At 37.6% G+C, this 24071-nt stretch overlaps 2 protein-coding genes across 6 annotated transcripts in view; both read left to right on the top strand.

Annotated features, from left to right (window-relative positions):
* The first annotated feature begins 415 nt into the window (after positions 1–415).
* anxa3a (annexin A3a) lies at positions 416–9283 on the top strand. The gene is made up of 25 exons (XM_079471102.1): positions 416–495; positions 966–997; positions 1083–1121; positions 1201–1285; positions 1514–1608; positions 1704–1817; positions 1972–2062; positions 2149–2228; positions 2858–2914; positions 3298–3391; positions 3482–3577; positions 3697–3755; positions 3841–3963; positions 6196–6234; positions 6314–6398; positions 6627–6721; positions 6817–6930; positions 7077–7167; positions 7249–7328; positions 7456–7512; positions 7670–7763; positions 7850–7945; positions 8052–8110; positions 8204–8326; positions 8919–9283. The coding sequence occupies exons 2-25, from the start codon at positions 983–985 to the stop codon at positions 8973–8975; spliced, it is 1938 nt and encodes a 645-aa protein (XP_079327228.1). The 5' UTR covers positions 416–495; positions 966–982; the 3' UTR covers positions 8976–9283.
* A 1312-nt stretch (positions 9284–10595) lies between these two features.
* Positions 10596–24071, top strand: part of bmp2k (BMP2 inducible kinase) — a 27710-nt gene continuing 14234 nt past the window's right edge. For 2 of the 5 annotated variants that reach the window (XM_079481418.1, XM_079481421.1), the window contains exons 1-4: positions 10696–11603; positions 20396–20514; positions 21912–22017; positions 22856–22998. In XM_079481418.1, coding sequence (XP_079337544.1) covers positions 11459–11603; positions 20396–20514; positions 21912–22017; positions 22856–22998 — 513 coding nt within the window. In that variant the 5' untranslated portion in view covers positions 10696–11458. Of the gene's footprint in view, positions 11604–20395; positions 20515–21911; positions 22018–22855; positions 22999–24071 lie in introns of all 5 variants that reach the window. The other 3 variants (XM_079481417.1, XM_079481420.1, XM_079481419.1) reach the window with 3 other exon arrangements.

Below are 24071 nucleotides of genomic sequence, written 5' to 3'. Positions count from 1 at the left end.
CGGAGCTCCTCCGTGAGAGATGCGAGACCGGTGCACGCGCAACTGTCGCTCTTTATCATTCGCATTACCAGCCTTGCGCTGTTGCCTCACGGCTCTCGTCCCGCCCTGCTCGCCACAGTGGTATGTCAGGTTTAACTGCTATGAACCTTTAAACTTGAAAAAAACTGTAAAGTGCAAAATAAATTCACTACACACATGGTTGTTACCTGTTACACTAATAAGAACTTTTGTCAATATTTACTAGAAATGCCACAAGTGGGTTTTGACAGGCTTTTATAGTTACAGAATGCTGCCAAACAAAATGCATGGCCTGTTCAGTTTAAAGTAGTAAATGCATAGCAACTCTGTGGGTGTTTCGAAAGGGAGAGGCTTAGAAAGAATGTAGGACTATTGTGAAAATGACACCACCTAACTCACACACCCCAGATAAGCTCAGGTGAGTTGGAGGTAATACCGGAGAAAGAGCTGCGTCCAATTTGACTTTATATAGCTAAGGTAAGAGCACTAAATACATAAATAATAGATAAAAATCGACACACACATGCAGCAACTGTGGGCTGTTTGATTTGGCTTACTATAACTTTTGGTGTACTTGGTACATTGCGATATTGTGGAAATGAAAAAGGCGCATGATCTTTATTGCCTTAGACAGTCATAATAGGCTAATACAATAATAACTACCTGTTGAAATGATGTAGGAAATGATGCATGATGTTATTTGTCTTTAAATGTATTAAATAGATCAATAGTTGAGTGAGTCAAAAAACTTTGCTTCTGTTGGAAAATATAAAAGTAAATTAGGGGAGAATAATAATAATAATAATAATAATAAAACTAACAAATACAATAGGTTTCTAGAGCTATGCGCTCAAACCCTAATAAACTGGTTTCCATGTGTGCAAACAACACAGCCTATTCAATGATTTGAACCTGTTTTTGAGTGTTATCTTCACGTTTGTCAACAGAATTCACTGCACTGGAAATGGCACACGTCTGGGTAAGTGATATACAGTAGGCTACATCTGTATAAAATCCTTATGTGTATTGGAGGGGTTCTGTTTTGCATTCTTTTTTTTTTGCAGGATGACTTCGAAAGCATGCTAAAAGCTCCATATCCTCCGGTACACAACTTATTTTTAGTATATCGCTTCATACGTATTTTCCAGGAGAAATCATAAATGACTCTTGTTTGTTGTTAAGGCGGAGAGGGGTACCATTAAAGCCAAGGCTAACTTCAATGTTAGTGAAGATGTTGCTGCTCTGCGCAAAGCAATTCAAGGCTTCGGTACGTATAACATTCAGATGAGAAGTGTTCTATAGTCACAGCGGTCCTGAAATACGTGTATTGCACATGTAGCCTATTTGTATCAGGCTACATATACAGTTTTTACTTTGTATTAGGCTACACGGTTTTGCTTTATGGACATGTTGCTGTATAACATTTAATTGATATGTATTATGATTTTGAGAATGATATTCCATAAAGTGGACATTGTTTTTTTTCAATTATCAGGTACAGACGAGAAGACATTAATAGACGTACTGACCCACAGAAGCAGCAGTCAAAAACAGGCCATTTCTAGGGCATATGCAGAAACCACAAAAAAGGTAAAACCTTTCTTTACCTGTAATATGAGAATGATTGTGTGTTCACCAAATAATGTAAATGAGCAACTCTTGTTGTCTTGTTGTTGTGTTTACAGATTCTTGTAAATGACCTGAAGAGCGATACCGGTGGTGACTTTGAAGATCTGATTGTTAGGCTTGCGACCCTGCCTGCAGTCAATGATGCTAAGGATATCATTAAGGCAACAAAAGTAAGTTGTGTTTCTTATTGTCAAATATATTTTTCAGTGTACATCATTGTAAATGGCCAAATATTCTAGAATGGAAAGTTTGAAATCTGTATGAGAATATGTTACCTATGAATATGTTATATTTTTGTTAGCACATTCATGAATGTTATTCCAGGGGGCTGGAACAGACACGAAAATCCTGATAGAAATTTTGGCTTCAAGGACAAATAAACAAATCAAGGAGCTGTCTGCAGCTTATGCTGATGGTGAGCTGGAGTATTTGATGAATATTTATCATTTTAATGAGAAAACAATTAGCTAACTAAATACTGTTTTGTCCGCTGCCCAACAGAAACAAAGAAAACGATAGTAGAGAACCTAAAACACGAAGTTTCAGGGCATTTTGGCAAAGCCATTGTTACGCTTGCTGAGGTGATTATATACACTTGTACAGTATGTAAGTTTACGGTATTGAATGTTGTCACGGGACAGGTAGAGAGAAAAACCCAAGCGCAGGCAGCAATAAGGGGTAACACGGATTTTAATGAAAAAACAAAAACCCACGAGGGGGTAAAATCCAGGGGATCACAAAGACAGCAAAAAACAAGAATGAAAACTCACAGAGGGAAACAAGAACAGGATACTACCGCTGGGACACAGCGTAGGGATAGAGCAAACAGTTTCCACGAGGTACAAGATTTACAAGAACAGGCAACATATTCAACCAACGAGCAACAAGACAATAAACAAATGGGTATATATATAGGGAAACTAACAAAGGAGATAACGATGGGCAGGTATGGGTAATAAGACACAGGAGGAAAGCTATACTAGAAACGAGAGGGGCGGGGCCAAATGACGAGACAGGAGAGAACGCATATTATGTTCTGATTGACAATAATATGTTTCTCTCCACATAAAACACGTGGGTCTGTCATGACTCTGCCCCTAGACCAGAAAATCAAGACAAGAGAAGGCAGAATCATGACAGAATGTACTGTAACATATACGTTGTTAATTGTTTATTAAAATTATTTTTAACAACCTTCTTTCATTGTAAGGCTGCAAGGGATGAGAGCACCAGTGTGAATGCAAACAAGGCTAAAGAAGATGCACAGGTGAAAATAAATCATTGCAAAGTTTCTCTAGTAGCCTTCACAAGTAATACAAGAAATAAACGAATGTTTGTCATTATTATTAAATCTTAATTTGTTTTTTGCAAATAGTTGCTATTCTGAAATTGTATGATTTTGAATGTTTCAGTAAAGCTCCTGAACAAAAGATTATAGTATCAAACATTTTACAGTACATACAGTAAAAAATATATGTTTACTTCTTCGAATCTGATGAATCGACTGTAAATCGACTGTATTTTAATGCAGTTGCACAAATGCTTTCCGCCTATATTGGTTATTTCTACTTACTGCATGTTTCTAGGACAATGTCATATAATGTAGATAAAAATAAGATATAAATATGAATGGTTTCCTCTATACTATAGGCTCTCTATAATGCAGGAGAGAAGAAGATGGGAACTGATGAGTCGAAGTTTATTGAGATCCTCTGTAAAAGGAGCATCCCTCAACTGAGACAAAGTACAAACATAGCAATCTTATGAAATAGGTTCACATTAGAAAGTACAACATTTTGCAGTTTAAACTAAAACTTTGTATGTCCCGTTGCAGCATTGGTGGAATATAAAAACATCAGTGGCAAGACTCTGCAGAAGAGCATTGAGAAAGAAATGTCTGGAGAGATAGAGGAGCTGCTGGTCGCTATCGGTAATTTTTTAATAATAGCAATGAGTGTAGCACATCGCAATGAGTGCAATACATTTTGGGACCCTAAATCTACTCAAAAAATATTTTTATTTCAATAAAGTATGTTTTTTTCTCCCTAGTGAAGTGTATTATGAACACTCCAGCATACTTTGCTGAAAAACTCAATAAAAGCATGAAGGTACAAATACAAATATATTGCTTTGTATCATTAAGTTAATACGAAACTGACATTTATTTAATATAACTACATTTCATATCTACAGGGAATTGGCACAGAGGAAACCTCTCTGAACAGGATCATGGTCAGCCGTGCAGAATTTGACATGGTGGACATCAAAGCTGAATACAAAAAGCTCTATCAGTGTCCACTCTACCAGCAAATAAGTGTGAGTAGACACATCCACATTCCCCCAAGATTTGAGTTTACGTTCTATTCTTTAAGTTGTGCGAAGCCTGATCTTCACGTTTTTAGATTAGAAACACAGAACAGCAACAATCTAGACATTTAGTTTCTCTTCTTTATACCTGACAAAGAAATTTCATCTCTGTCACTGTTGTGCTGTTTCCTTTGTCCTCTGAAAATGATGTTCACGTATGTGATGTAACATTCATTGCAAATTAAACTCATTTATTTTTGGGGATAGATGTCTCGCTCTTTGTTTGTTATCAGATGTTATGAAACGTTCTCTACTGGTTGTCCTGTGATTATAACTATGGTTGACTTTGCTCCGCTTTATTTCAGTCGGATGTGACTGGAAACTACTGCGACTGCTTGAAGATGATCTGTGGAGAAGACTAGTACAGAAAATGACTGACTTCAAAGATTTCACTTTACAAGTTGCTGCAATGTAGTCTTGTTGCTTTATTATTTGTGCTCTGTTAACAAATGCACACCATTAGACTTTTTCTTTCATACATGGTTTCAGCGAGCAATAGTTGTTTCTAGGGAAATATATATATAACGTGTTTATGTCCAGGATGGGTGATGGTAAAACCCAAGAAAATGTAAATGAAGTTAATTCTTCTTGATTTGTGATTGATTTTGACTGTTAAGGATCTTTGTGGTAAATGGACAAGGAAAGACTGGAGAGTAGGCTCATGAAAGGCATGTCTTAGTTACCAAAGCTACATTAGAAAATTATTTTAGACTATCCATTCATCCATCCCACTTGATTGATTTTTATTTGTCCATGTCTGTGTCTGTCTCAATTACATGTATCAAATATTTTCTTTTAAGTCCTTATAAAATGTGAAACATATGTTAATTTAGAGAAGAATGATTTGGAGATAAACATACTGAACATGATGCCTGTATTTGTGCCTTTTAAGCTAATAAAAGGAATAATCCATCAGTTGTATGTGGTTCTAGACGAGGAAGGAAGGAGGCGTGAACCGGAGAATGTAACACTTTAATCATATAAACAAACAACAAAACGAACCTAAAATGAAAACGAACCACACAAACATAATCAAAAATTCACATATTATTCAGGCCTGGTCCTCTCTCGCCCTTGCCTCTTGTCGCTCCTCTCTTATGCCTCCGGAGCTCCTCCGTGAGAGATGCGAGACCGGTGCACGCGCAACTGTCGCTCTTTATCATTCGCATTACCAGCCTTGCGCTGTTGCCTCACGGCTCTCGTCCCGCCCTGCTCGCCACAGTGGTATGTCAGGTTTAACTGCTATGAACCTTTAAACTTGAAAAAAACTGTAAAGTGCAAAATAAATTCACTACACACATGGTTGTTACCTGTTACACTAATAAGAACTTTTGTCAATATTTACTAGAAATGCCACAAGTGGGTTTTGACAGGCTTTTATAGTTACAGAATGCTGCCAAACAAAATGCATGGTCTGTTCAGTTTAAAGTAGTAAATGCATAGCAACTCCGTGGGTGTTTCGAAAGGGAGAGGCTTAGAAAGAATGTAGGACTATTGTGAAAATGACACCACCTAACTCACACACCCCAGATAAGCTCAGGTGAGTTGGAGGTAATACCGGAGAAAGAGCTGCGTCCAATTTGACTTTATATAGCTAAGGTAAGAGCACTAAATACATAAATAATAGATCAAAATCGACACACACATGCAGCAACTGTGGGCTGTTTGATTTGGCTTACTATAACTTTTGGTGTACTTGGTACATTGCGATATTGTGGAAATGAAAAAGGCGCATGATCTTTATTGCCTTAGACAGTCATAATAGGCTAATACAATAATAACTACCTGTTGAAATGATGTAGGAAATGATGCATGATGTTATTTGTCTTTAAATGTATTAAATAGATCAATAGTTGAGTGAGTCAAAAAACTTTGCTTCTGTTAGAAAATATAAAAGTAACTTAGGGGAGAATAACAATAATAATAATAAAACTAACAAATACAATAGGTTTCTAGCGCTATGCGCTCGAACCCTAATAAACTGGTTTCCATGTGTGCAAACAACACTTAGCCTATTCAATGATTTGAACCTGTTTTTGAGTGTTATCTTCACGTTTGTCAACAGAATTCACTGCACTGGAAATGGCACACGTCTGGGTAAGTGATATACAGTAGGCTACATCTGTATAAAATCCTTATGTGTATTGGAGGGGTTCTGTTTTGCATTCTTTTTTTTTGCAGGATGACTTCGAAAGCATGCTAAAAGCTCCATATCCTCCGGTACACAACTTATTTTTAGTATATCGCTTCATACGTATTTTCCAGGAGAAATCATAAATGACTCTTGTTTGTTGTTAAGGCGGAGAGGGGTACCATTAAAGCCAAGGCTAACTTCAATGTTAGTGAAGATGTTGCTGCTCTGCGCAAAGCAATTCAAGGCTTCGGTACGTATAACATTCAGATGAGAAGTGTTCTACAGTCACAGGGGTCCTGAAATACGTGTATTGCACATGTAGCCTATTTGTATCAGGCTACATATACAGTTTTTACTTTGTATTAGGCTACACGGTTTTGCTTTATGGACATGTTGCTGTATAACATTTAATTGATATGTATTATGATTTTGAGAATGATATTCCATAAAGTGGACATTGTTTTTTTTCAATTATCAGGTACAAACGAGAAGACATTAATAGACGTACTGACCCACAGAAGCAGCAGTCAAAAACAGGCCATTTCTAGGGCATATGCAGAAACCACAAAAAAGGTAAAACCTTTCTTTACCTGTAATATGAGAATGATTGTGTGTTCACCAAATAATGTAAATGAGCAACTCTTGTTGTCTTGTTGTTGTGTTTACAGATTCTTGTAAATGACCTGAAGAGCGATACCGGTGGTGACTTTGAAGATCTGATTGTTAGGCTTGCGACCCTGCCTGCAGTCAATGATGCTAAGGATATCATTAAGGCAACAAAAGTAAGTTGTGTTTCTTATTTTTTTACAATTTGTATTTCTATGTACCATGTTCAAAATGGCCAAATAATTTAAGAATGGACATTTGAAATACATATAAGCAAAATTTGCTGTAGTTTTATTAATATGTTCTTCAATTTTTATTCAAGGGGGCTGGAACGGACAAGAAAATCCTGATAGAAATGTTAGCCTCAAGGACAAATAAACAAATCAAGGACTTGTCTGCAGCTCATGCTGATGGTGAGCTGGAGAAGACAATGGATATTTTAAAGGACAATTAGCAATATACTAAATACTATTTTTATTTCCATTGCCCAACAGAGACAAAGAAAACACTTGTACAGAACTTAAAAACCGAAATTTCAGGGGATTTCGGCAAAGCCATTGTTATGCTGGCTGATGTGATTATAAACCCTTATGTCACTTTACTGCAACTAACTTGAATTATTATAGATACTGTAGATACTTTGTAAAAGAAACACTTAACACAACTGAAATCTTTATTTATTTACTGTCTCACCCTGTAAGGCGGCAAGGGATGAGAGCACCAGTGTAAATGCAAGCAAAGCTAAAGAAGATGCGCAGGTAAAAATAACTCATTGATTGCAAGTTTCTCTTGTAGCCTTACACATTAAAACTAATATTTAGTATTATTCTATTTGCCTAATAATGGTATGAGTAAGCTTCCTGTCAGAACTTTTGTCTGGTTTTTAATATAAAATATATTCATTGTTTCCTATAGGCTCTCTATAATGCAGGAGAGAAGAAGTTTGGAACTGACGAGTCCAAGTTTATTGAGATCCTCTGTAAAAGGAGCATCCCTCAACTGAGACAAAGTACAAACATAGTAATCTAAATAACAAACGAGAATGTGCAAAACTGCAGGTGTGTTTCAAATAAAACATGAAATGTCCCGTTGCAGCATTGGTGGAATATAAAAACATCAGTGGCAAGACTCTGCAGAAAAGCATTGAGAAAGAAATGTCTGGAGACTTGGAGGATCTGCTGGTTACCATCGGTATTGTTTTAACGCACACATGTCAAATGAATTTGTCACAGTGTTAAAGTTCTAAAGTTGCTTCAAAAATATATTACACCATTAAAGTATTCTTTTTTCTTCCTAGTGAAGTGTGTTATAAACACTCCAGCATATTTTGCTGAAAGACTCCAAAATAGCCTGAAGGTACAAATACAAACGTATTCCTCTTTCTTACTGTTTTAATACGACACTGACATTTATCAAATAGAACTGTGTTTTATATTCGTAAATCTACAGGGAATTGGCACAGATGAAAGCACTCTGACCAGGATCATGGTCAGCCGTGCAGAAGTTGACATGATGGACATCAAAGCTGAATACAAAAAGCTCTATCAGCGTTCACTTTGCAAGGACATAAGTGTAAGTTTATTCACTCAAGCAGTGTTGTAGAGTTGTAGAGTGTAGGGTTTTAGTTTAACTTCCATTCTTTAAAGTTGTATGACACCCGATCATCAGGTTTATTATCAGAGGTGTTTGTTTAGAGCCAAAGGTGGGAATCTTTCTAGGGGCCCACAGTTCATTTACAGTAGTAGGGGCCAAGAGCAATATGCAGGGATGTATTTGAGGGGTTGAGAGCATGCAGTGAGTGGGCCTGTAATTCCATGCCATAACCCTAACTGGAACATTCACAAATGATGTGATATCACTAGAATCTGTATCAACACAGCACAGCAACAAACTAGACATTTAGTTTCTTTTGACATAGTCTGTTCTTTTTACCCGACAATGACAGAAAGACTAATTTCTCACCTCTGTGGGTTTACATCTGTCCTCTGAAAATGATGTTCACATCTGTGATGCAACATTCCATGAAAATACAATAAATAATTTTTGGGGATAGATGTCTTGCTTGAGATTTTGACTTTTTGTTTGCTATCTGATGTTATGAAACGTTCTCTACTGGTTGTCCTGTGATAATAACTATGGTTGACTTTGCTCCGCTTTATTTCAGTCGGATGTGGGTGGAGACTACTGCGACTGCTTGAAGATGATCTGTGGAGAAGACTAGTACAGAAAACAACTGTCTGAAATTACTTCTTTTCTTTTATACAGTGGTTTCATTGAGTAATAGTTTCTTGCGAAGAATATATAAGATGTTTACGTTCAGGTTACTATTTGTAATGGTTAAACCCAAAGAAGATAAATAAAGGGCAATTCGTATTGATTTGTGATTGGTTTCTGAATTATAAGCGTTAAAGATCTTTGGTGGTATATTGACAAGGAATGATTGGACAGTAGTTGAAGGCAGCACTTTACATAGCTACGTTAGAAACATTTTTTAATTGTAATCTGCAAATTGTCAAAGGTATTTGATTCAAAATAAATAACACACAACAACATCTTCTCTAGCACATCCCAAAGATTTTGAATGGGCTTAAGATCGGGACTCTGTATTCCATATGTGAAAATGATGTTTCATGCTTCTTGAACCATTTCTTCACAATTATGAATCCTGCTATTGAGAGAAGATTCTAACAATTTTATTATAATATTTATGTTGAAGCTCAAGAATTGCTAAATCAATATGCAAGATGCTATGGGTTTACATTCGCCTGACAAACATTGCATGGCCAAAAAGCATTATGATTGAGATAAATCTTAACAGCTAAGACACTCCTGTGTCTCTTGTGCACATTGTGGTCATCTGTTTGGGGAGGTAGTGCTGATGAAACTCAGCCGAGTCAGGGAGGTGGAGATATGCCGGAGGGAACAGAAGATCCTCATTAATCCATGTAATATTCTCAGGCTACCATTCAGTTCTCTGCTTCTCCATCGACCTATATCCTTAGCTATTATCAGAAAGCTGTCATAAAGCAAAACATGCATACAGCCTTACAAACCATGTCACCTTTTTTCTGAACAACACAATTTAAATGGGTCATCATGATTTCCCCTTTCCATTCACATTTATTCATTTGCAAAAGCTTTTATCCAAAGCGACGACGCTGTTTTTTGTTATAGTTATATTGTGTTATTTTATGTATGACTATTTAACCAATGACATATAATCTATTGTAGCCTATAGGATATCTTGCCAAATGTAGACAAGGTTCACAGATCAAATGTACAGTTTCACTATAGGACGGGGTGGCGCGTTTGACCTGAAGATGGCGCTACATTTTTACGAAGTGAAGAACAAAAGTACCCGACGTCTTATGTTGAAAGAACAACTGTCCCCCTCATTCGTTGTCGTCACGTTGCTGCGTCAGCTTTGCGTAATCTCTACCCAAGATGCGTCCTAAATCCTAATTACATAAAAATGTGATCATTTTTTTATTGAGTTTTACATATGTAAACAGGATATAGGTTATTAATGTACACATATTAACAAATAACGATTTAATGTAAAGTAGTATCAGGTTAAACCAGAATCTCTTTACTACTGAAAAAATGAATATCATTTATTATTAAATAAACCACACTTTGATGTCACGTATATTTTGAGTATGTTTAGATCATATTATTATTTTGTAATAAGCAAAGTAACATCACACACTCCAAACAATTCATTCACATCATTCAGGGACTAACGTACGCATTGATCAAGATCTGTATCGAGCAAACTGGCCAGTACAGACAGTCACTCGAGACATCCCATCAGAAAACAGCAATCCTCGCGACGCATCCCGTTCACACCAATCCTGACAATGGGAAGGAATCGGACAAAACAAGTTAGGTTGTCAGACAGGCGGATTGGGTAATAACAAACCTCCCACTCAATCCACGACGAGTCACGAGAGTTCGAACTTTATCAGTGTGACTGAGGAGTTCCAGAGCGCGAGGAAGAGCTCTGCCATTCAAACAAAAAAGGTTCGACGCCGCGCGCTCGGGCTACTATGTGCTTATTTTTAATCGATATTTTATTATGATACGCGGTGACTTCTCCAAGCAGACGGAGGAAGACAGTTAGCTAGCGAGCTGGCTAACCAAACTATCCTAAGGGGAAGTGGCAGCGTTCATCTTTGCAAGACTTTCGCTATCTGGCTCGACTGCTAGCGTAGCCTCCGCCTAACACACCCACCTTTCGTCTGTTTGGTGTTTACACAGGTTTCGAATGACCTGGATTTAAACCAGCTTCGGCTTTTTGTTGAATACAAAAGAATGATTTAGCTAAGTAGAGCATTTCACCGCTGTTAGCAAGCTAGCGAGACGAATGGTCTACAAAGCTTCTCGCTAGCCAGTCCGAACTGGAGTCGGCCTGACAATACAGCGGCGCGGACTGCAGAACTCGTTCTTTTATCATCCGTTAACCCCACAACGCTGGTTTACTTCTATGCAGTTGCTTCACGGGGCTTTGAGGGATATAGGAAGCGTTCTGCTACGCCTTTCTGGGTCCCTCTGGCTCTGAAGTGCCAGGCGCATCTCAGGAGGACCGAACTCTCGGCATGCTGGACTAAAAAGCGGCGATGAGCAGATTGGAGTTTTAGTCGTTTTCGGCTGTTTTGGACTCTCGGTTGTCCATTTGGGGAAGGCAGGAACACAGAGGCGAGAATGAAGAAGTTTGCGCGTATGCCCAAGTCGGAGAGCGGAAGTCTCGGGGGTGGGTCTGGATCTGGGACTGGCAGCGGCAACTATGTTGGAAAGGTGTTTGCCGTCGGTCGATACCAGGTCACGGTGGAAGAGCTGATCGCTGAAGGTACGTGATGAATAGAAAGCGCTTACGTCAACAAAAGTGGTTTTAGATGACATACCAAGAAGCCCCCAACACTCAAACATCTGCTTTATTTGTGGAGATGCATAAGGCTAACTGTAGGTCGATTTTTGAATGGTACTACCTGGCCACAGTTACAAGTTAAACAGGACACTAGAGTATTTTTTAGAGGTAAAATATGATAATCCAATGCATACGTTTTGAGTATTTCCATTGCAAATAGTCACAAGTCATTGGGTTGAGTTGTGTCATATTTACAAGGTCTGCGCTGATCCCAATCTCAACCTGTGATTGTAATACCATGTGACCTCCTGTCACTGCAGTCGGATGACAAAGCAGGGTTCCCTCCGTTATCGCAGCATTTCAGCCACTGGTTTGTTCCTTTCATTTAACTTTACCATGACACAAGTGTGGGAAGTTAAAAAATAGATTTCACTTTAATTTACACCCTGTGCCTTCTCAATCCGGGCCACATCTTTTTCTATTTTAGCAAAGATGTCCCCACTTACAAGATTTCCGTCTTTTATGTTCCGTTTTTATATAAACTTTTGTCAAATTTTTTAGTGACACAATTCACGCAGGGTGTGTTTTGCTCAGCCTCATCGAAAATCATAAAATTTTCTGTTAATACCTTATTGTAATTTATATCTAGTAAAAACCTAAAGGGTAGAAATGATGTCCACTTTAAAGTAATATCAAAAACATTCTGTCATCGCCCTCTTGTCGTTCCAAACCGATATGACTGTATTCCGCAGGAGATATTTTGAAGAACGTTGGTAACTGAACATCACTGACCCACATTCACTTCTATTGTATGGACACAAAACCAATGCAAGTGGGCCAGTTAACAACATTCTTCAAAATAACTTTTTTTGTGTTCATTGGAAGAAAGTCAGTCATACAGGTTTGAAATGACAAGAGGGTGAGTAAATGATAACAGAATTTTAAGTTTTTGGGTAAACTATCACTTAAAGAGCATGTTTGTTTTGGGATGTGAATGTTTTAGATCACAGGAGGTTTTGAGTCGTGGGACCCCCGTTTTAGTTTGAAATTTGCAATCCAGTGAAACAGCTGAATTTCACCTGTTGTGTTTAAATAAAGCTCTTGTTTCTGGAAATTGGCAGAGTAATCTAGAGACTGTTCAGAGAGCATGTGTGGTCACTAATAGCTGGCCACCTGCTCACCTTTCTGTCAACAGACCCTGTAAAGGCTGCTTTCTGTTACGTAAACAAACCTTGTCCAAAAACTTTAACGTGCATTGTTTCACTTATTTACAATCTCCCTTAATCTTAAATCTTTTACTAAAATAATATCGGATTTAAAACTAAACCGGTTCAGAGGGGTGCTTTATTGTTTTTAGTGTGCAGTAAAGTTTATTGCACTTTTGATTAGAGGACATGTGAGGGCATTGCAGTGTTACCGGACTGACCTTGAATAAGTCGCGTTGGTGTTACCCCACTCACGGAGCATGTGATTGGGGAATGTCAAAGAGGCACTCTTTCTTCTTCATTTCTTTATCTTCCTTCAAATAAATTCCTTTACTACAGATATATGTATTTGTTAAAGGGGTATTTGCGTGTGTGGTTGAGAGTTTCCATCATTTGACATCATGTGGTGATGATACGGCCTCTGTTGTGTTTAGTCATTGTGTCGTTTCTGTTTCCAAGCAGTCGATGATCATTGTGTATGTGTTTTGGATCATGCGTCGCATTGACGCCTTGCTTTGTCAATACAGGCCTAAACATTTAGCCTCTGTTGTTTTTAACCATTGGGATCACTTGACACACGATGACCTTGAAGTAGGCATGTTTCAATAATTTCATATTAGAATATTTGAGCTCATAAAAAGCGAATGTTTCAATATTGCTTTATTGAAATTAAGCTAATAATGACGTAATTCGTACGTTTTTATTAAGTCACAGTTTCATATCAAGCTTCTAATTATCATTAAACATTCGTAATGCATTAATATTATATCCTGTATAAAGGTTTTTTAATGTTGAAAAAAGAACAAATAGAAAAATACATAAGTGCATTTAACCTGTGCGGAACGGTATAATACAAAAAGAAAACAGACAAAATGCAACGTATATTGACAGTCTTCGATATATGGTTATTTTGTTTTACATGTGCTTGATTAGAAAAACAAGCATATGGGTCTATTTTACTCTGGTGAAAGTCTATTTTACTCTGGTGACAGTCTATTCAACAAGCCGCACTGCTCTTCTCTAACTCCCGGTTACAAAACCCAGATCTGACAAGAATATCTAGCTTTATTGTTTATAATTTTGATAATAAAGTAAACGGGCTTGATACCTCCAGGCTGACTGTAAAGAACCTAAAAAATTCCCTGCAACAAAGACGAAGCCATAGTGCTTGTTTCCCTGTTTATTACTTGACCTTCATCTGAGCCTTTTTCCCATTGTCCAATCGAATGAAAGGAGACGAGGGCCCTCCGATGTGGTAAGGAAACTTTACAGTTACTTGAAACGTCAGTGGACTGCAAAGATGAAGGGTTGGCTGTGTTGGCTGACCCGCGGGTTAACCGAGCAAGGTCCGAGCAAGCGCCCTCTGCTTGTACCTTTTTTAAAGTTTCGGATAATATGACAGTAAACGGGAACTAGAGTGCCCGCGCTGTAATCTTTGACTGACAGGACAGCTGTTTTGGTGGTTACCTAGTAAACGTGAAAAGCGTGTTCTGTCTAATCATCTCCTAAAACCTCACATGGTTATCGAAACTAGTAACCTCTTCCCTTTATTAAAAGAACTTCGGCATATGGAGATTCTTGCCAAATTGAGTCTTCTAACCACATCTATAGGGTTATAAATGGTCATTATTAAATTACACTTCATGTAGCTTCATGGATTGGTGTAATCTGACATGTTAGCTGTGGTGCTGTTGAGAGATGACAAAGGCATGACTGTCAGGTTCTCCACACTCTTCTGTGAGGATCCATTTCTGCTTCAAACATTTTGGCTGTACCGTGTGCGCACAAACATTTCTTACACAGCTCTGAGAAAATAGGTCACTCAAGCTTTGAGTCAGAATAGGGTTGGCATCTCGCACCGTGTGTCGGCTCAGAAGATTGTCTTATTGTGATTCTCTTTCAAAACAATAGTATTGTAAGATTATCTAACACATAATTACTTTGTCTAAATCAGCATGAGGTTGATTATTTCTCAATTTGGGATGAATGGTTTCCAAAACCTTTTTTTTGTTTAGCTCTGACAAGGCCGACTTGTCTTGCACACAGCAGATTTTGTAGAATATTGCGTAGTGTAGATTTCAGACTGCAATATAAAATTACCTACCTATGACCGGAGTTATCGGTCACTAATCTGGAAATAGTTTTCTATCTAATGTAGATAAGAGGGATAGTTCACCCAAAAATTTGAATTAATAAATGACTCTCTAGTTTTTCCAAACTTGCATACATTTCGTTGTTTGGTTGAACACAGAGAAAGAAATTTGGACGAATGCTTGTAACGAAACAGTTCTTGGACCCCATTGACTGCATAGTGGGACCACAACGGTAGTGTATATTGCCCCAGATCTGATTGTTTTTCTTTGTTCTTCAAAATACCTTCTTTTGTGTTCAACAGAACAAAAAAATTATATGATAAGATAAAGCATTAAGTTGTGTTTCCTTATAAAGTTATAATTATAAAGTCCAACCCTGCAGTGTTTAAAATGTCTTTACAAGCAAATCCAATTCACTCTGAAAATTCGTTTTTTCCATATGTATTGTGTGAGAAAAGTCTAGGAACACTCATTCCAGAATCGGTGTTCTTTAGATATCTCCAAAAGAGTTTTGTAAACTGTAAACTTCTAAAACAAGGCAAAGCTGACCTCAAGGAAAGCTGCCACAATGTGTAGAATCTGTTAGTTTCACACCCCAAAAAAACTTTGCTGTATTTTTAGCAGGTACAACAGATCATTGTGGTTCAGTTGGAGGAAGCTGATTAGACTGTGTTTTTTAGAAGATATCTGTGGGTAGCGTGTGAGTCGGTGAAGTTTATGAAAGATTCTTCTGTTACAATAAGATGCGCTTCCAGACCTTGGGGATGTCAGGCAGTTGTGAAAAGAAACAAGAAGACACAGACTTGCTGCGACTTACAGAGTGCTGTTGTGTTTCAGTAGCATTACTTGACACGTGCATGTGTGGATCACGTTTTTCATCGTTTTTTAATACTACAAAAGTTCTTAAATTGCTGTTGCTGACTGTACTGTAGAATAGGAGTCTGCATGCATTATTTTTCACTTCTTGTTCAAGCAAATTAAAGCCATAGTGTTCCATTATTGGTATTGTCAGAGCTGCTGTATGTAATGCCCCAGAACAATCAGGCAAATGCACTCGGTTTGCCTCTTTATACACAGCAGAATCAACATTTGTGGCCGTCAGCACATTAGGCTGGTAGCGGGTGTAGTGATATAGTTTACGGGAGAAGAGGGGATTACTTTGTCTAGTGATGCAGAAACAAGCGCATGGAAATGTATATTTTATGATGCTTGTTGTTCGCCCCACTATTGGATGTAGTTCTCCCTCATGTAACATTCTTTAATTCCTCAGCTAAGAACTGAATTGGGTGTGTCTGATAATGGAGGAATCGAAAATGTGAAGTCATAATGTCATGTTTCAACATGGCTGACCGGGCACCCGGGTTTGGAGAGAATCATGGGGGTGAAAGGAGGAAATTTCGGTCAGGTCTGCAAGATGTTTAAGGCCAACCAATAGACGGTTTCAAAGTGACAACATCCCGTAACAAATGTTACTGCGTGTGCAATCGTTTGTGAACTATCCTTAACTTCTGGTACACATTCACGGACAGTAGAGCGCCTGTTAGGGTTGGGCCGATAGATGATTCCATTGTCCATCGCCGATGGCTGATAGACATGACAATGTTGTTGAGCCAGCATCGTGATTGCAACAAATGTTTCACTTCCGCCATGTGATGCTCGCTGGTCTGTGCTGGAGGCTGCAAATCGTTGTTTCAAACAAATATGAAGCCAGATCTCATAATCGCACTAGGCAATATTGAGGGAAATTGCGATTAATCGTGCACCCCTACTTAATTAGTCACCTCTGCGTGAGAACACACTTTTTTCATTTTTTAATGGATTTTAAAGACTTTGTTTAGATTTTTTTTGTTGGTCTGTTTTTCATTTGTATTATTTGGCTTTAAACTGTGGTACAGTTGCATCAAAAACACAAGAGCTGACGAGTGCGTTTCCAACAACCAAAAGGGTAATGATTCAAGAATGCATAGGATGGATTTCAAAATATGTAAAGAATGCAACTGGTTTGCAACGCATAGTATTTCTTGACTAATGACTAGGCTACATGAAGACAAATTGCATAATGAATGTCTAATTTTTAAGTTCATGCACCAGTCTCTTGAACAGAAGTGCATTTTTAGCAAATGTAAACTGTACTTATATGTACATTTAAATTATTCCAAAGCTGCATCTCTGTGTGCAGTTTACATTTGTGCGCCACATTGGACAGACAGCTTTCACATCAGCCAGATGACCATACTGTGGCGTCAAATGGACTCGGCTCAGCACCAGAAACTCTTGTGTGGAAAGCCTCCTGAATAAACAGTTTTGTTTGCCTGTGTTTAATAGAAAGATGTGCTGTCTCATTACTCTCGCTGCTGTTCTAGAGCAGGTAAAGGAATAACTAACAAGTATGTTATAATAGCGCTTGACCTGGTACATATTAGTCACAACCCAACGTAATATAGGCCACTGTGTAGTGCTGCACGATTAATCATATCGCAATCGCGATGTCAGGCTATGCGATTACATGACGGCAAAACAAGTGCATTCGTGGACGTGAACAGACATCCATTCTAAGAGATAGATGTCCATTTTCTATGTGAGAATTTTTATATTGTATATATGTAACTGCAGTATATTTCAGAAAGTGTAACAAACCCATTCAAGCATTTATTTATAATGCATAATTTATTTTGTATTTTTTAAACATTATTATATTTTAATTCTGTGGGCAGTACATCAGTGACTAAGATCGAATTAAAATGTATAATAACATTCAGCAGTATGTCCAAGCAAAAACTTAAAAAAAAATTTATTTCTAGGGCTGAAACAAGTAAATCGAGTATTTTTAATACAAAAAATCATAGAGGCAATTCCATCCATCCATTTAACTACCGTACACACAGCACTGCGTTTCCCCACGGACCATTATTTCTAAAGCACAGCCCACTTAACTCTGTACGTGTTACAGGGCTCAAGTGTCACGCTATTCACCGTGAGACATTTTAGTCTGTTCATACGCTCACACCTATTTCTCAATCTGATAAAGAAGTGATCGCTTATTGAAATGATGACCTGCTATTTCTTTTAGTATATTTTGCCTGTGAAACTTTCCAGCTGCGCTGTATGAGGACATGAACACATGAACTTCATCTCTCGAGTTCCTCTGAGAGTTTATTTCACGAACATTTTACTGTTTGAGTGAAGAAACAGACATACTTAAAAATAAGGGTCTTCCGACAACCTGCCAAAGTCCAGTTAACTACAGCACTTTTGTGTGGACAAATATATTACTATTTTATTGTAAAAATAAGACACTAAACCTAATTTAGAAAAACATAATCATGCATAATCTGAAGTTAGTCGTTTACCTTTCTATTTTTATTCATGTTTCTAATTTATTTATATATATGTATTATATTGCATTTTGAATGTGATATGGCAATGAAATGTACTAAATGGTTTTAGTTTTCACAGATATGAATGTATGCTTTTTTGCTAAAAAGGAAACAAATTAGTTGTTCATTTTAAGAGACCGATTTGTATATTTAGTTTTGAAAACACCATAATTGTATTTATGCTGCACTGATCAAGTTGCGGATGTGCTTATGTCATTTATCTTAAGCGCAAAGTCATTGTAAATATGACACTTTCTCATTTGGTGGCTCCGACTTACATTTTGGTCACACCCTTATTTATAGTAATCATAATGACCTCAGTTGAGAATAGTTGAAGGAGTCTTAAACTTGCATGTAAACGCAGTTTTTTTTGTATATCCGGTTTATTCATTTGCGTGTAAACAGGTTCCTTTTAAGCTGATTTTTTATAGATATCCATTTTTTTGTGCGTGTGACGCTCTCAGTGAGTTCAGAGTTGTTTCAAGAAAATGAATCGGTCTAATGAGTCATTATGGCGCAAATCAGACATAAGCGGACATTTGGAATTTGTTTATCACAGCTGTTAGGACATTGCAAAAGATATAAGTTAACACGGAAAAAACTTCACTGGATAGGATTTTTCCTTTGTCAGCTGCATTTGCGGAACACTTGTCAGGGAAGAAAAGTATATAATATATAAATGATTCGCAGGGCAAAAATAATTTTTTACGACCCAGTGAAAGTTTACCTCGCGCATCTGAGCAGTGTGCTGGATCGGAGGTCTTTTTACTTTGAGCTTTTGCTAAGTTTCTGCTGAAACTGCTTTATCTGCACTTAACGAATTGTGTGCAAAGACGTATCTGCACTTCATGACTCGCCACAACGTGCAAAGATAAGCATTTTCATCTGTAACTGATAACAAACTTGCATCACTACCCAGTTCTGCTGCTTGGTGAACTGGTTACAGAGGTCTTTCTACAATGAAGTAAGCTAAAGTGCTTATTTAGATGAAGTAATGAGGTAATTTGCTCAAGGCTGGTTGGAGGGATGAAAGGTGGGCAGATGCAGTGGGGACATTAGAAGTACATGGCCAAGCAGTTGTCAATATAATAGAAGCCTGCCTGTTTATCTTGATGTTAAATGTGTACTGGACTGGTATAGTGATGTCTTTGTGCTGGATTAATGACTGCGGTGATAAAGCACAAAATGCATTAGATCATTGTATTTCTGAGTCAGTTTGAATAAAACAGATTAAAATGATTAAATGCACATGCATGATACCCCTTTCTGCTGTTTTCCTGTGAACCTGAACCTGGATTGGTGCATTGAGAACCGGGCAAGTACTAGGATGTTTATCTTCTGTCATCACATACAAAATTTGGGAAAATGCATCCTTGTCACATAAGCGTTGTGTACAACACACTCTATGAAAGCAAAAAGTGTTTTTTCATGCTGTCATTTAGAATGCAGCAAATTCCACATTATAGTAAATCTTTATATATCTTTTTCTAGATCTCTTCAGGGTCTTGATTTGAGGGTCTCCGTACAAATACGTTTTCAGTTCAGGGCGGCTAAACAAGCGTGAGTTTGTTAGGCAACAAGTGCAGCATTGTAGGCCCTCCTTTGTGTCAGGGCACCCTGTTTTAATGCGGGCCGCTCCGTGACTCAGCATGCTGTTAATGAGAAAAGGCTTGCCAGTCATACGTTGCCAGGACTCATTCACCCTGAAACGGATGGGAAGAGCGTTGTTGAGGCATGGCGCCCCTCTCTGCTGCATGTTGGTTCAGAAATCCCTGCCACCGGGTAGGCGGTCAATACTCACATTCATTGAGTTTCACACTTGGCTGCAGATTGGACGCTTAAGCTTGATGGCTGGATATTAAAATGTGTGATGAAGTTTTGGACTTTATTTCAATTGTAAGAAGCCCACACGCTTTGAATGAAAACATCGCATTTTAATTTCACTTTCAAGTAGTTGTTGTAAAGTAGTTTGGGTGGTGTTTTCTCATCTAGAATCAATTTATTAGCCATCTTGATTGTCAATGTTTATTGCATCTTTCACTGTCTCAATGCATTGAGGTACAAAAACCTACATGTTTTTTTTTGGTTTTGTATGGCAGGAGGCTTTTCTATGGTGTTTCTGGCCCGCACGCACAGTGGCGTAAGATGTGCCCTGAAAAGGATGTATGTGAACAATGTCCACGATCTGAACATCTTCAAGCAGGAAATCACAATAATGGTAAGATTATGAGGTATTCAGACTCTCTTCAGATTATTAGGTTTAACTATGCTCCTGTAATGGAGGTCATGAAGACATGATTCACTAATTCGGGTGTTGAAGGACTTGTCTGTTCCCCACAAAGTCCAGACTTGAATCCCGTTTAAAAATATTGGCTATGAAATGCAATATTTCGGCGAAACGCAAGCTTCCAAGGCCCATCACCTGACGTCAGTGCTGGACCTCACTGATGTGTCTAAATGCCAAGTGAATTCTTGCAGCTATGTTCTAACATCTAGTGGAAGGCCAACTTGTTACTGCAACAACAAAATAAATGACTGCATTGTCTTAAAATTAAATGTTTAACATAGACTACATTTCCAAAAGTATCTAGACACTCAAACACAAGTGATTAGTGATTCTTGATAATGTTTTACAATGAAAATGTGTTGACTTCAAAAAGAAACTTCAGTTTATGAATTACTTCTGATCTTTCTCAAGATTGTGGTAGTCATGTAAAGCAGTGTTATTTTTATTATTTTTTAATGTTTAAAATTAGGTTAAGCTTTCATATTTTCCATCTTAAAGACGGGGTGTCCGATTTCCTAATTATGCTTGTTAAGACAAAGTCGGGCCGAGCACCAAAACAACCTTGTAGCCAATTAACAGGAAGGTGCACAGTGCAAAGGGCAGACATTAGTCGAGCCGAGCGCTGACGAAAGTGAAAGATGGGGGTAGCAGTGTGTTTGTTTATGTGATTTTAAAATCAACAACTACTAAGAGAAATCGGCACCCCGCTTTTAATTTTAGTTGAATTCTTAGCAATTTTTATATGTGCCTTACAATTGAAATGTAGCAGTCATTTAATTTAAATATTATTTATATTTATAAGCAATTTTTTTGCAATCATATGAACCACTGTCTTTAATGTGAAAGTGATGTTAAATTTGACGACAAAGACGATTAAATCCTTTCTTTTGGAAATTATAGCAGCCTCTCTTTACAGCTAATTTTGTGAAATTTGGTTTGTTATACTGTATCTTAAATGTAAAATAATCAGTTCTGTTTCAATATACCCAAGTGTGTTTAAAGTTTAATATACAGGTTTGTGGTTCTTCGTTTTTATTTTTATTTCACCATTGTAATGTGATATTTACTGATCTTTTTTAGGATTTGTATTAAATCTATATTCATTTACTCAAATCAAGAATCGAATCGCGAGCTTGTTAATTGGAATTGAGTCGGAACATCAATATCGATACCCAGCCCTTTACTAAAATTCAAACTTTAGAAGCGTTTTTGTTTTTTGAAAGCTAAAATAACCTTGGGATTATGGTATTTGATTTTGCCTCACAGAAATGGTGTAACAGTTTTAGGATAAGCCAATGTTTAAATTGATTTTTGTCTGCCACTCACAGAAAGAATTGTCAGGCCATAAAAACATTGTGCGGTATCTGGATTCGACCACAAATGCTGTCGGAGTCAGTGTATGGGAGGTTCTGATTCTCATGGAGTACTGCAAGGGTAATTGAGCTTTGTTGCAAAATAAGCAATGATCTATCCATTATATTGCTCTATCTCGCTCTCTTTCTGTGAACATGCAGTATGTGTAATTATAAGAATGCAAGCTCATTCATGTGTTGCATTAAGTCCCTCTATTGCCTGTCCAACTGTTTAAATCTTATAAACCTCATAATATCTCTAATATAGTAGAAAAAAAATAAAGGTTTTTGATGAAAACATTCCAGGATTATTCTCCATTTAGTGCATTTCAATGGACTCAAAATGACAGTTTCAGTGCATTTTCAAAGGGCTTTAAACAAAACCAGATGATGAATAAGGGTCTTATCTAGCGAACAGATCGGTCATTTTCTAAAAGAAATGAAAATGTATATGCTTTATAAACACAGATGCTCGCCTTGCCCTGTTCTGCGAAGGGCGCTCACGACTTCACGTATTACGTAATTACATTGAAAAGGACACACTTGATGTAGGCGGGAGTACAGAGTCGGTGTTTACAAATGTGGTGAAGGAGGACCGTTTCAAAAAAAAGCCGACGTCAAGTGTGACCATTTCAATGTAATAATGTATTACGTGAAGTTGTGAACGCGCTTGGCAGACCAGAGCAAGGCGAGCATTTGTGTTTATAAAGCATACATATTTTAAAATTTTTTTAGAAAATCACAGAGGTCCAAACTTTTGCAGTTGAGCATTGATGCTTCAAATGATGCCTTTGCCTTTATCTACTAGATCTGATGAATTATGTGTTTATTTATACAGCCTATCTGATGTGTATATGTTCACCTAATGTTATATGACATGTCATTCTGCAATGTTTGTTGATGGAAATGTTGCTGAGCAGCTGGTCAGGTGGTGAAGCAGATGAACCAGCGGCTGCATGTAGGATTCACAGAGGCAGAAGTGCTCAGCATATTCGGTGACGCCTGCGAAGCCGTTGCCAGACTCCACCAGTGCAAAACTCCAATCATCCACAGGGACCTAAAGGTAGAAAAACAGTGTTAACAATATTACAAAACGTTTTAAGCAGTTTCAATATAGATGATTGATGAGTTTATTTCCAACACAGTGAAATGCTTCATTAAAAGTAGAGTCGGCGTGGAGAAGCCGTAGACTCAAGCACGGACGTGCCTGTGTTTTATCTTTGTGATTTCATTATTTCTCAGGAGGCAGTTATGTTAGCTCAGCAGGAAAGATAGATTTAGGACACTTGCGGTCAGATTAGGGAACCATGTCCTGATCATTTCTGTTTTTCTCAGTGATAGCAGACAAGACCAATTACTCGGCCCCCAAAAACGTTATTACTGCAAGGCATTAGTGAAACCCAGGCAAAAACAAGCCTGTTAAGCTGCGTCTGTGAAAAACAGCAGTGTTTGAAAGAGGAACGGCCACCCTTTTGGCAGAAAACTGTGGGAACAGACCGATGGTGCCATTGAACAGAGCACACTTTTCCCACCAGTCAAAACCAATCGCAGTCTAAAATAATTAGGTTTAATAATTGGTTTGTTTACTTTTTTGTCTTAAAGGCATTATTTCGACTTATTCTCATGTCACACAAAATAAGTGATTTCCTGTTGATGGTACACTCTTTTACATAGGTTGAATTCAACAGAATTCCGGTTTCATCTGATAGAGTTAAAGGCAAAGTCTAGGCTTGTTTTAAGGACTTACAGCTATCAAAACAGAAATACGAGCGTAGGCCATAGATAAAATTATAAATGAAATGAAAATAGGAATGTAGTTTAAAGTTATTTATAGAAAATCTTGGTTATTATTACTCATTTGAAATTGGAAATTATGTTAAACAAATCGTAGTTGTCCTTCTGAAACCTTGCTTCTCCATGGGAAAAATTACTTTATAATTGTTTTGTTCTGTTAAACACAAAAGAATATATTTTGAAGAATGTAGGACAGAATTCAGTTCTGGGGCACCTTTGAAAACCATTGAACTTTTTCCCACTATTGTAGTCAATTGGGTCCAAGAACTGTTTGGTTACAAGCATTCGTCCAAACATCTTTCTCTGTGTTCCACCAAACAAAGACATTTATACAGATTTGGA

This window comes from Barbatula barbatula, assembly GCF_947034865.1.
Source record: "Barbatula barbatula genome assembly, chromosome: 2".
Classification (NCBI taxonomy): Eukaryota; Metazoa; Chordata; class Actinopteri; order Cypriniformes; family Nemacheilidae; genus Barbatula; species Barbatula barbatula.
This window is presented reverse-complemented; position numbering and strand designations above follow the sequence as displayed.

Coding starts and splice junctions, on each gene's coding strand:
- anxa3a (XM_079471102.1), top strand. Junction 2,063..2,148: donor GTCTGCAGCTTATGCTGATG/GTGAGCTGGAGT, acceptor GCTGCCCAACAG/AAACAAAGAAAACGATAGTA. Junction 7,329..7,455: donor CCATTGTTATGCTGGCTGAT/GTGATTATAAAC, acceptor TCACCCTGTAAG/GCGGCAAGGGATGAGAGCAC.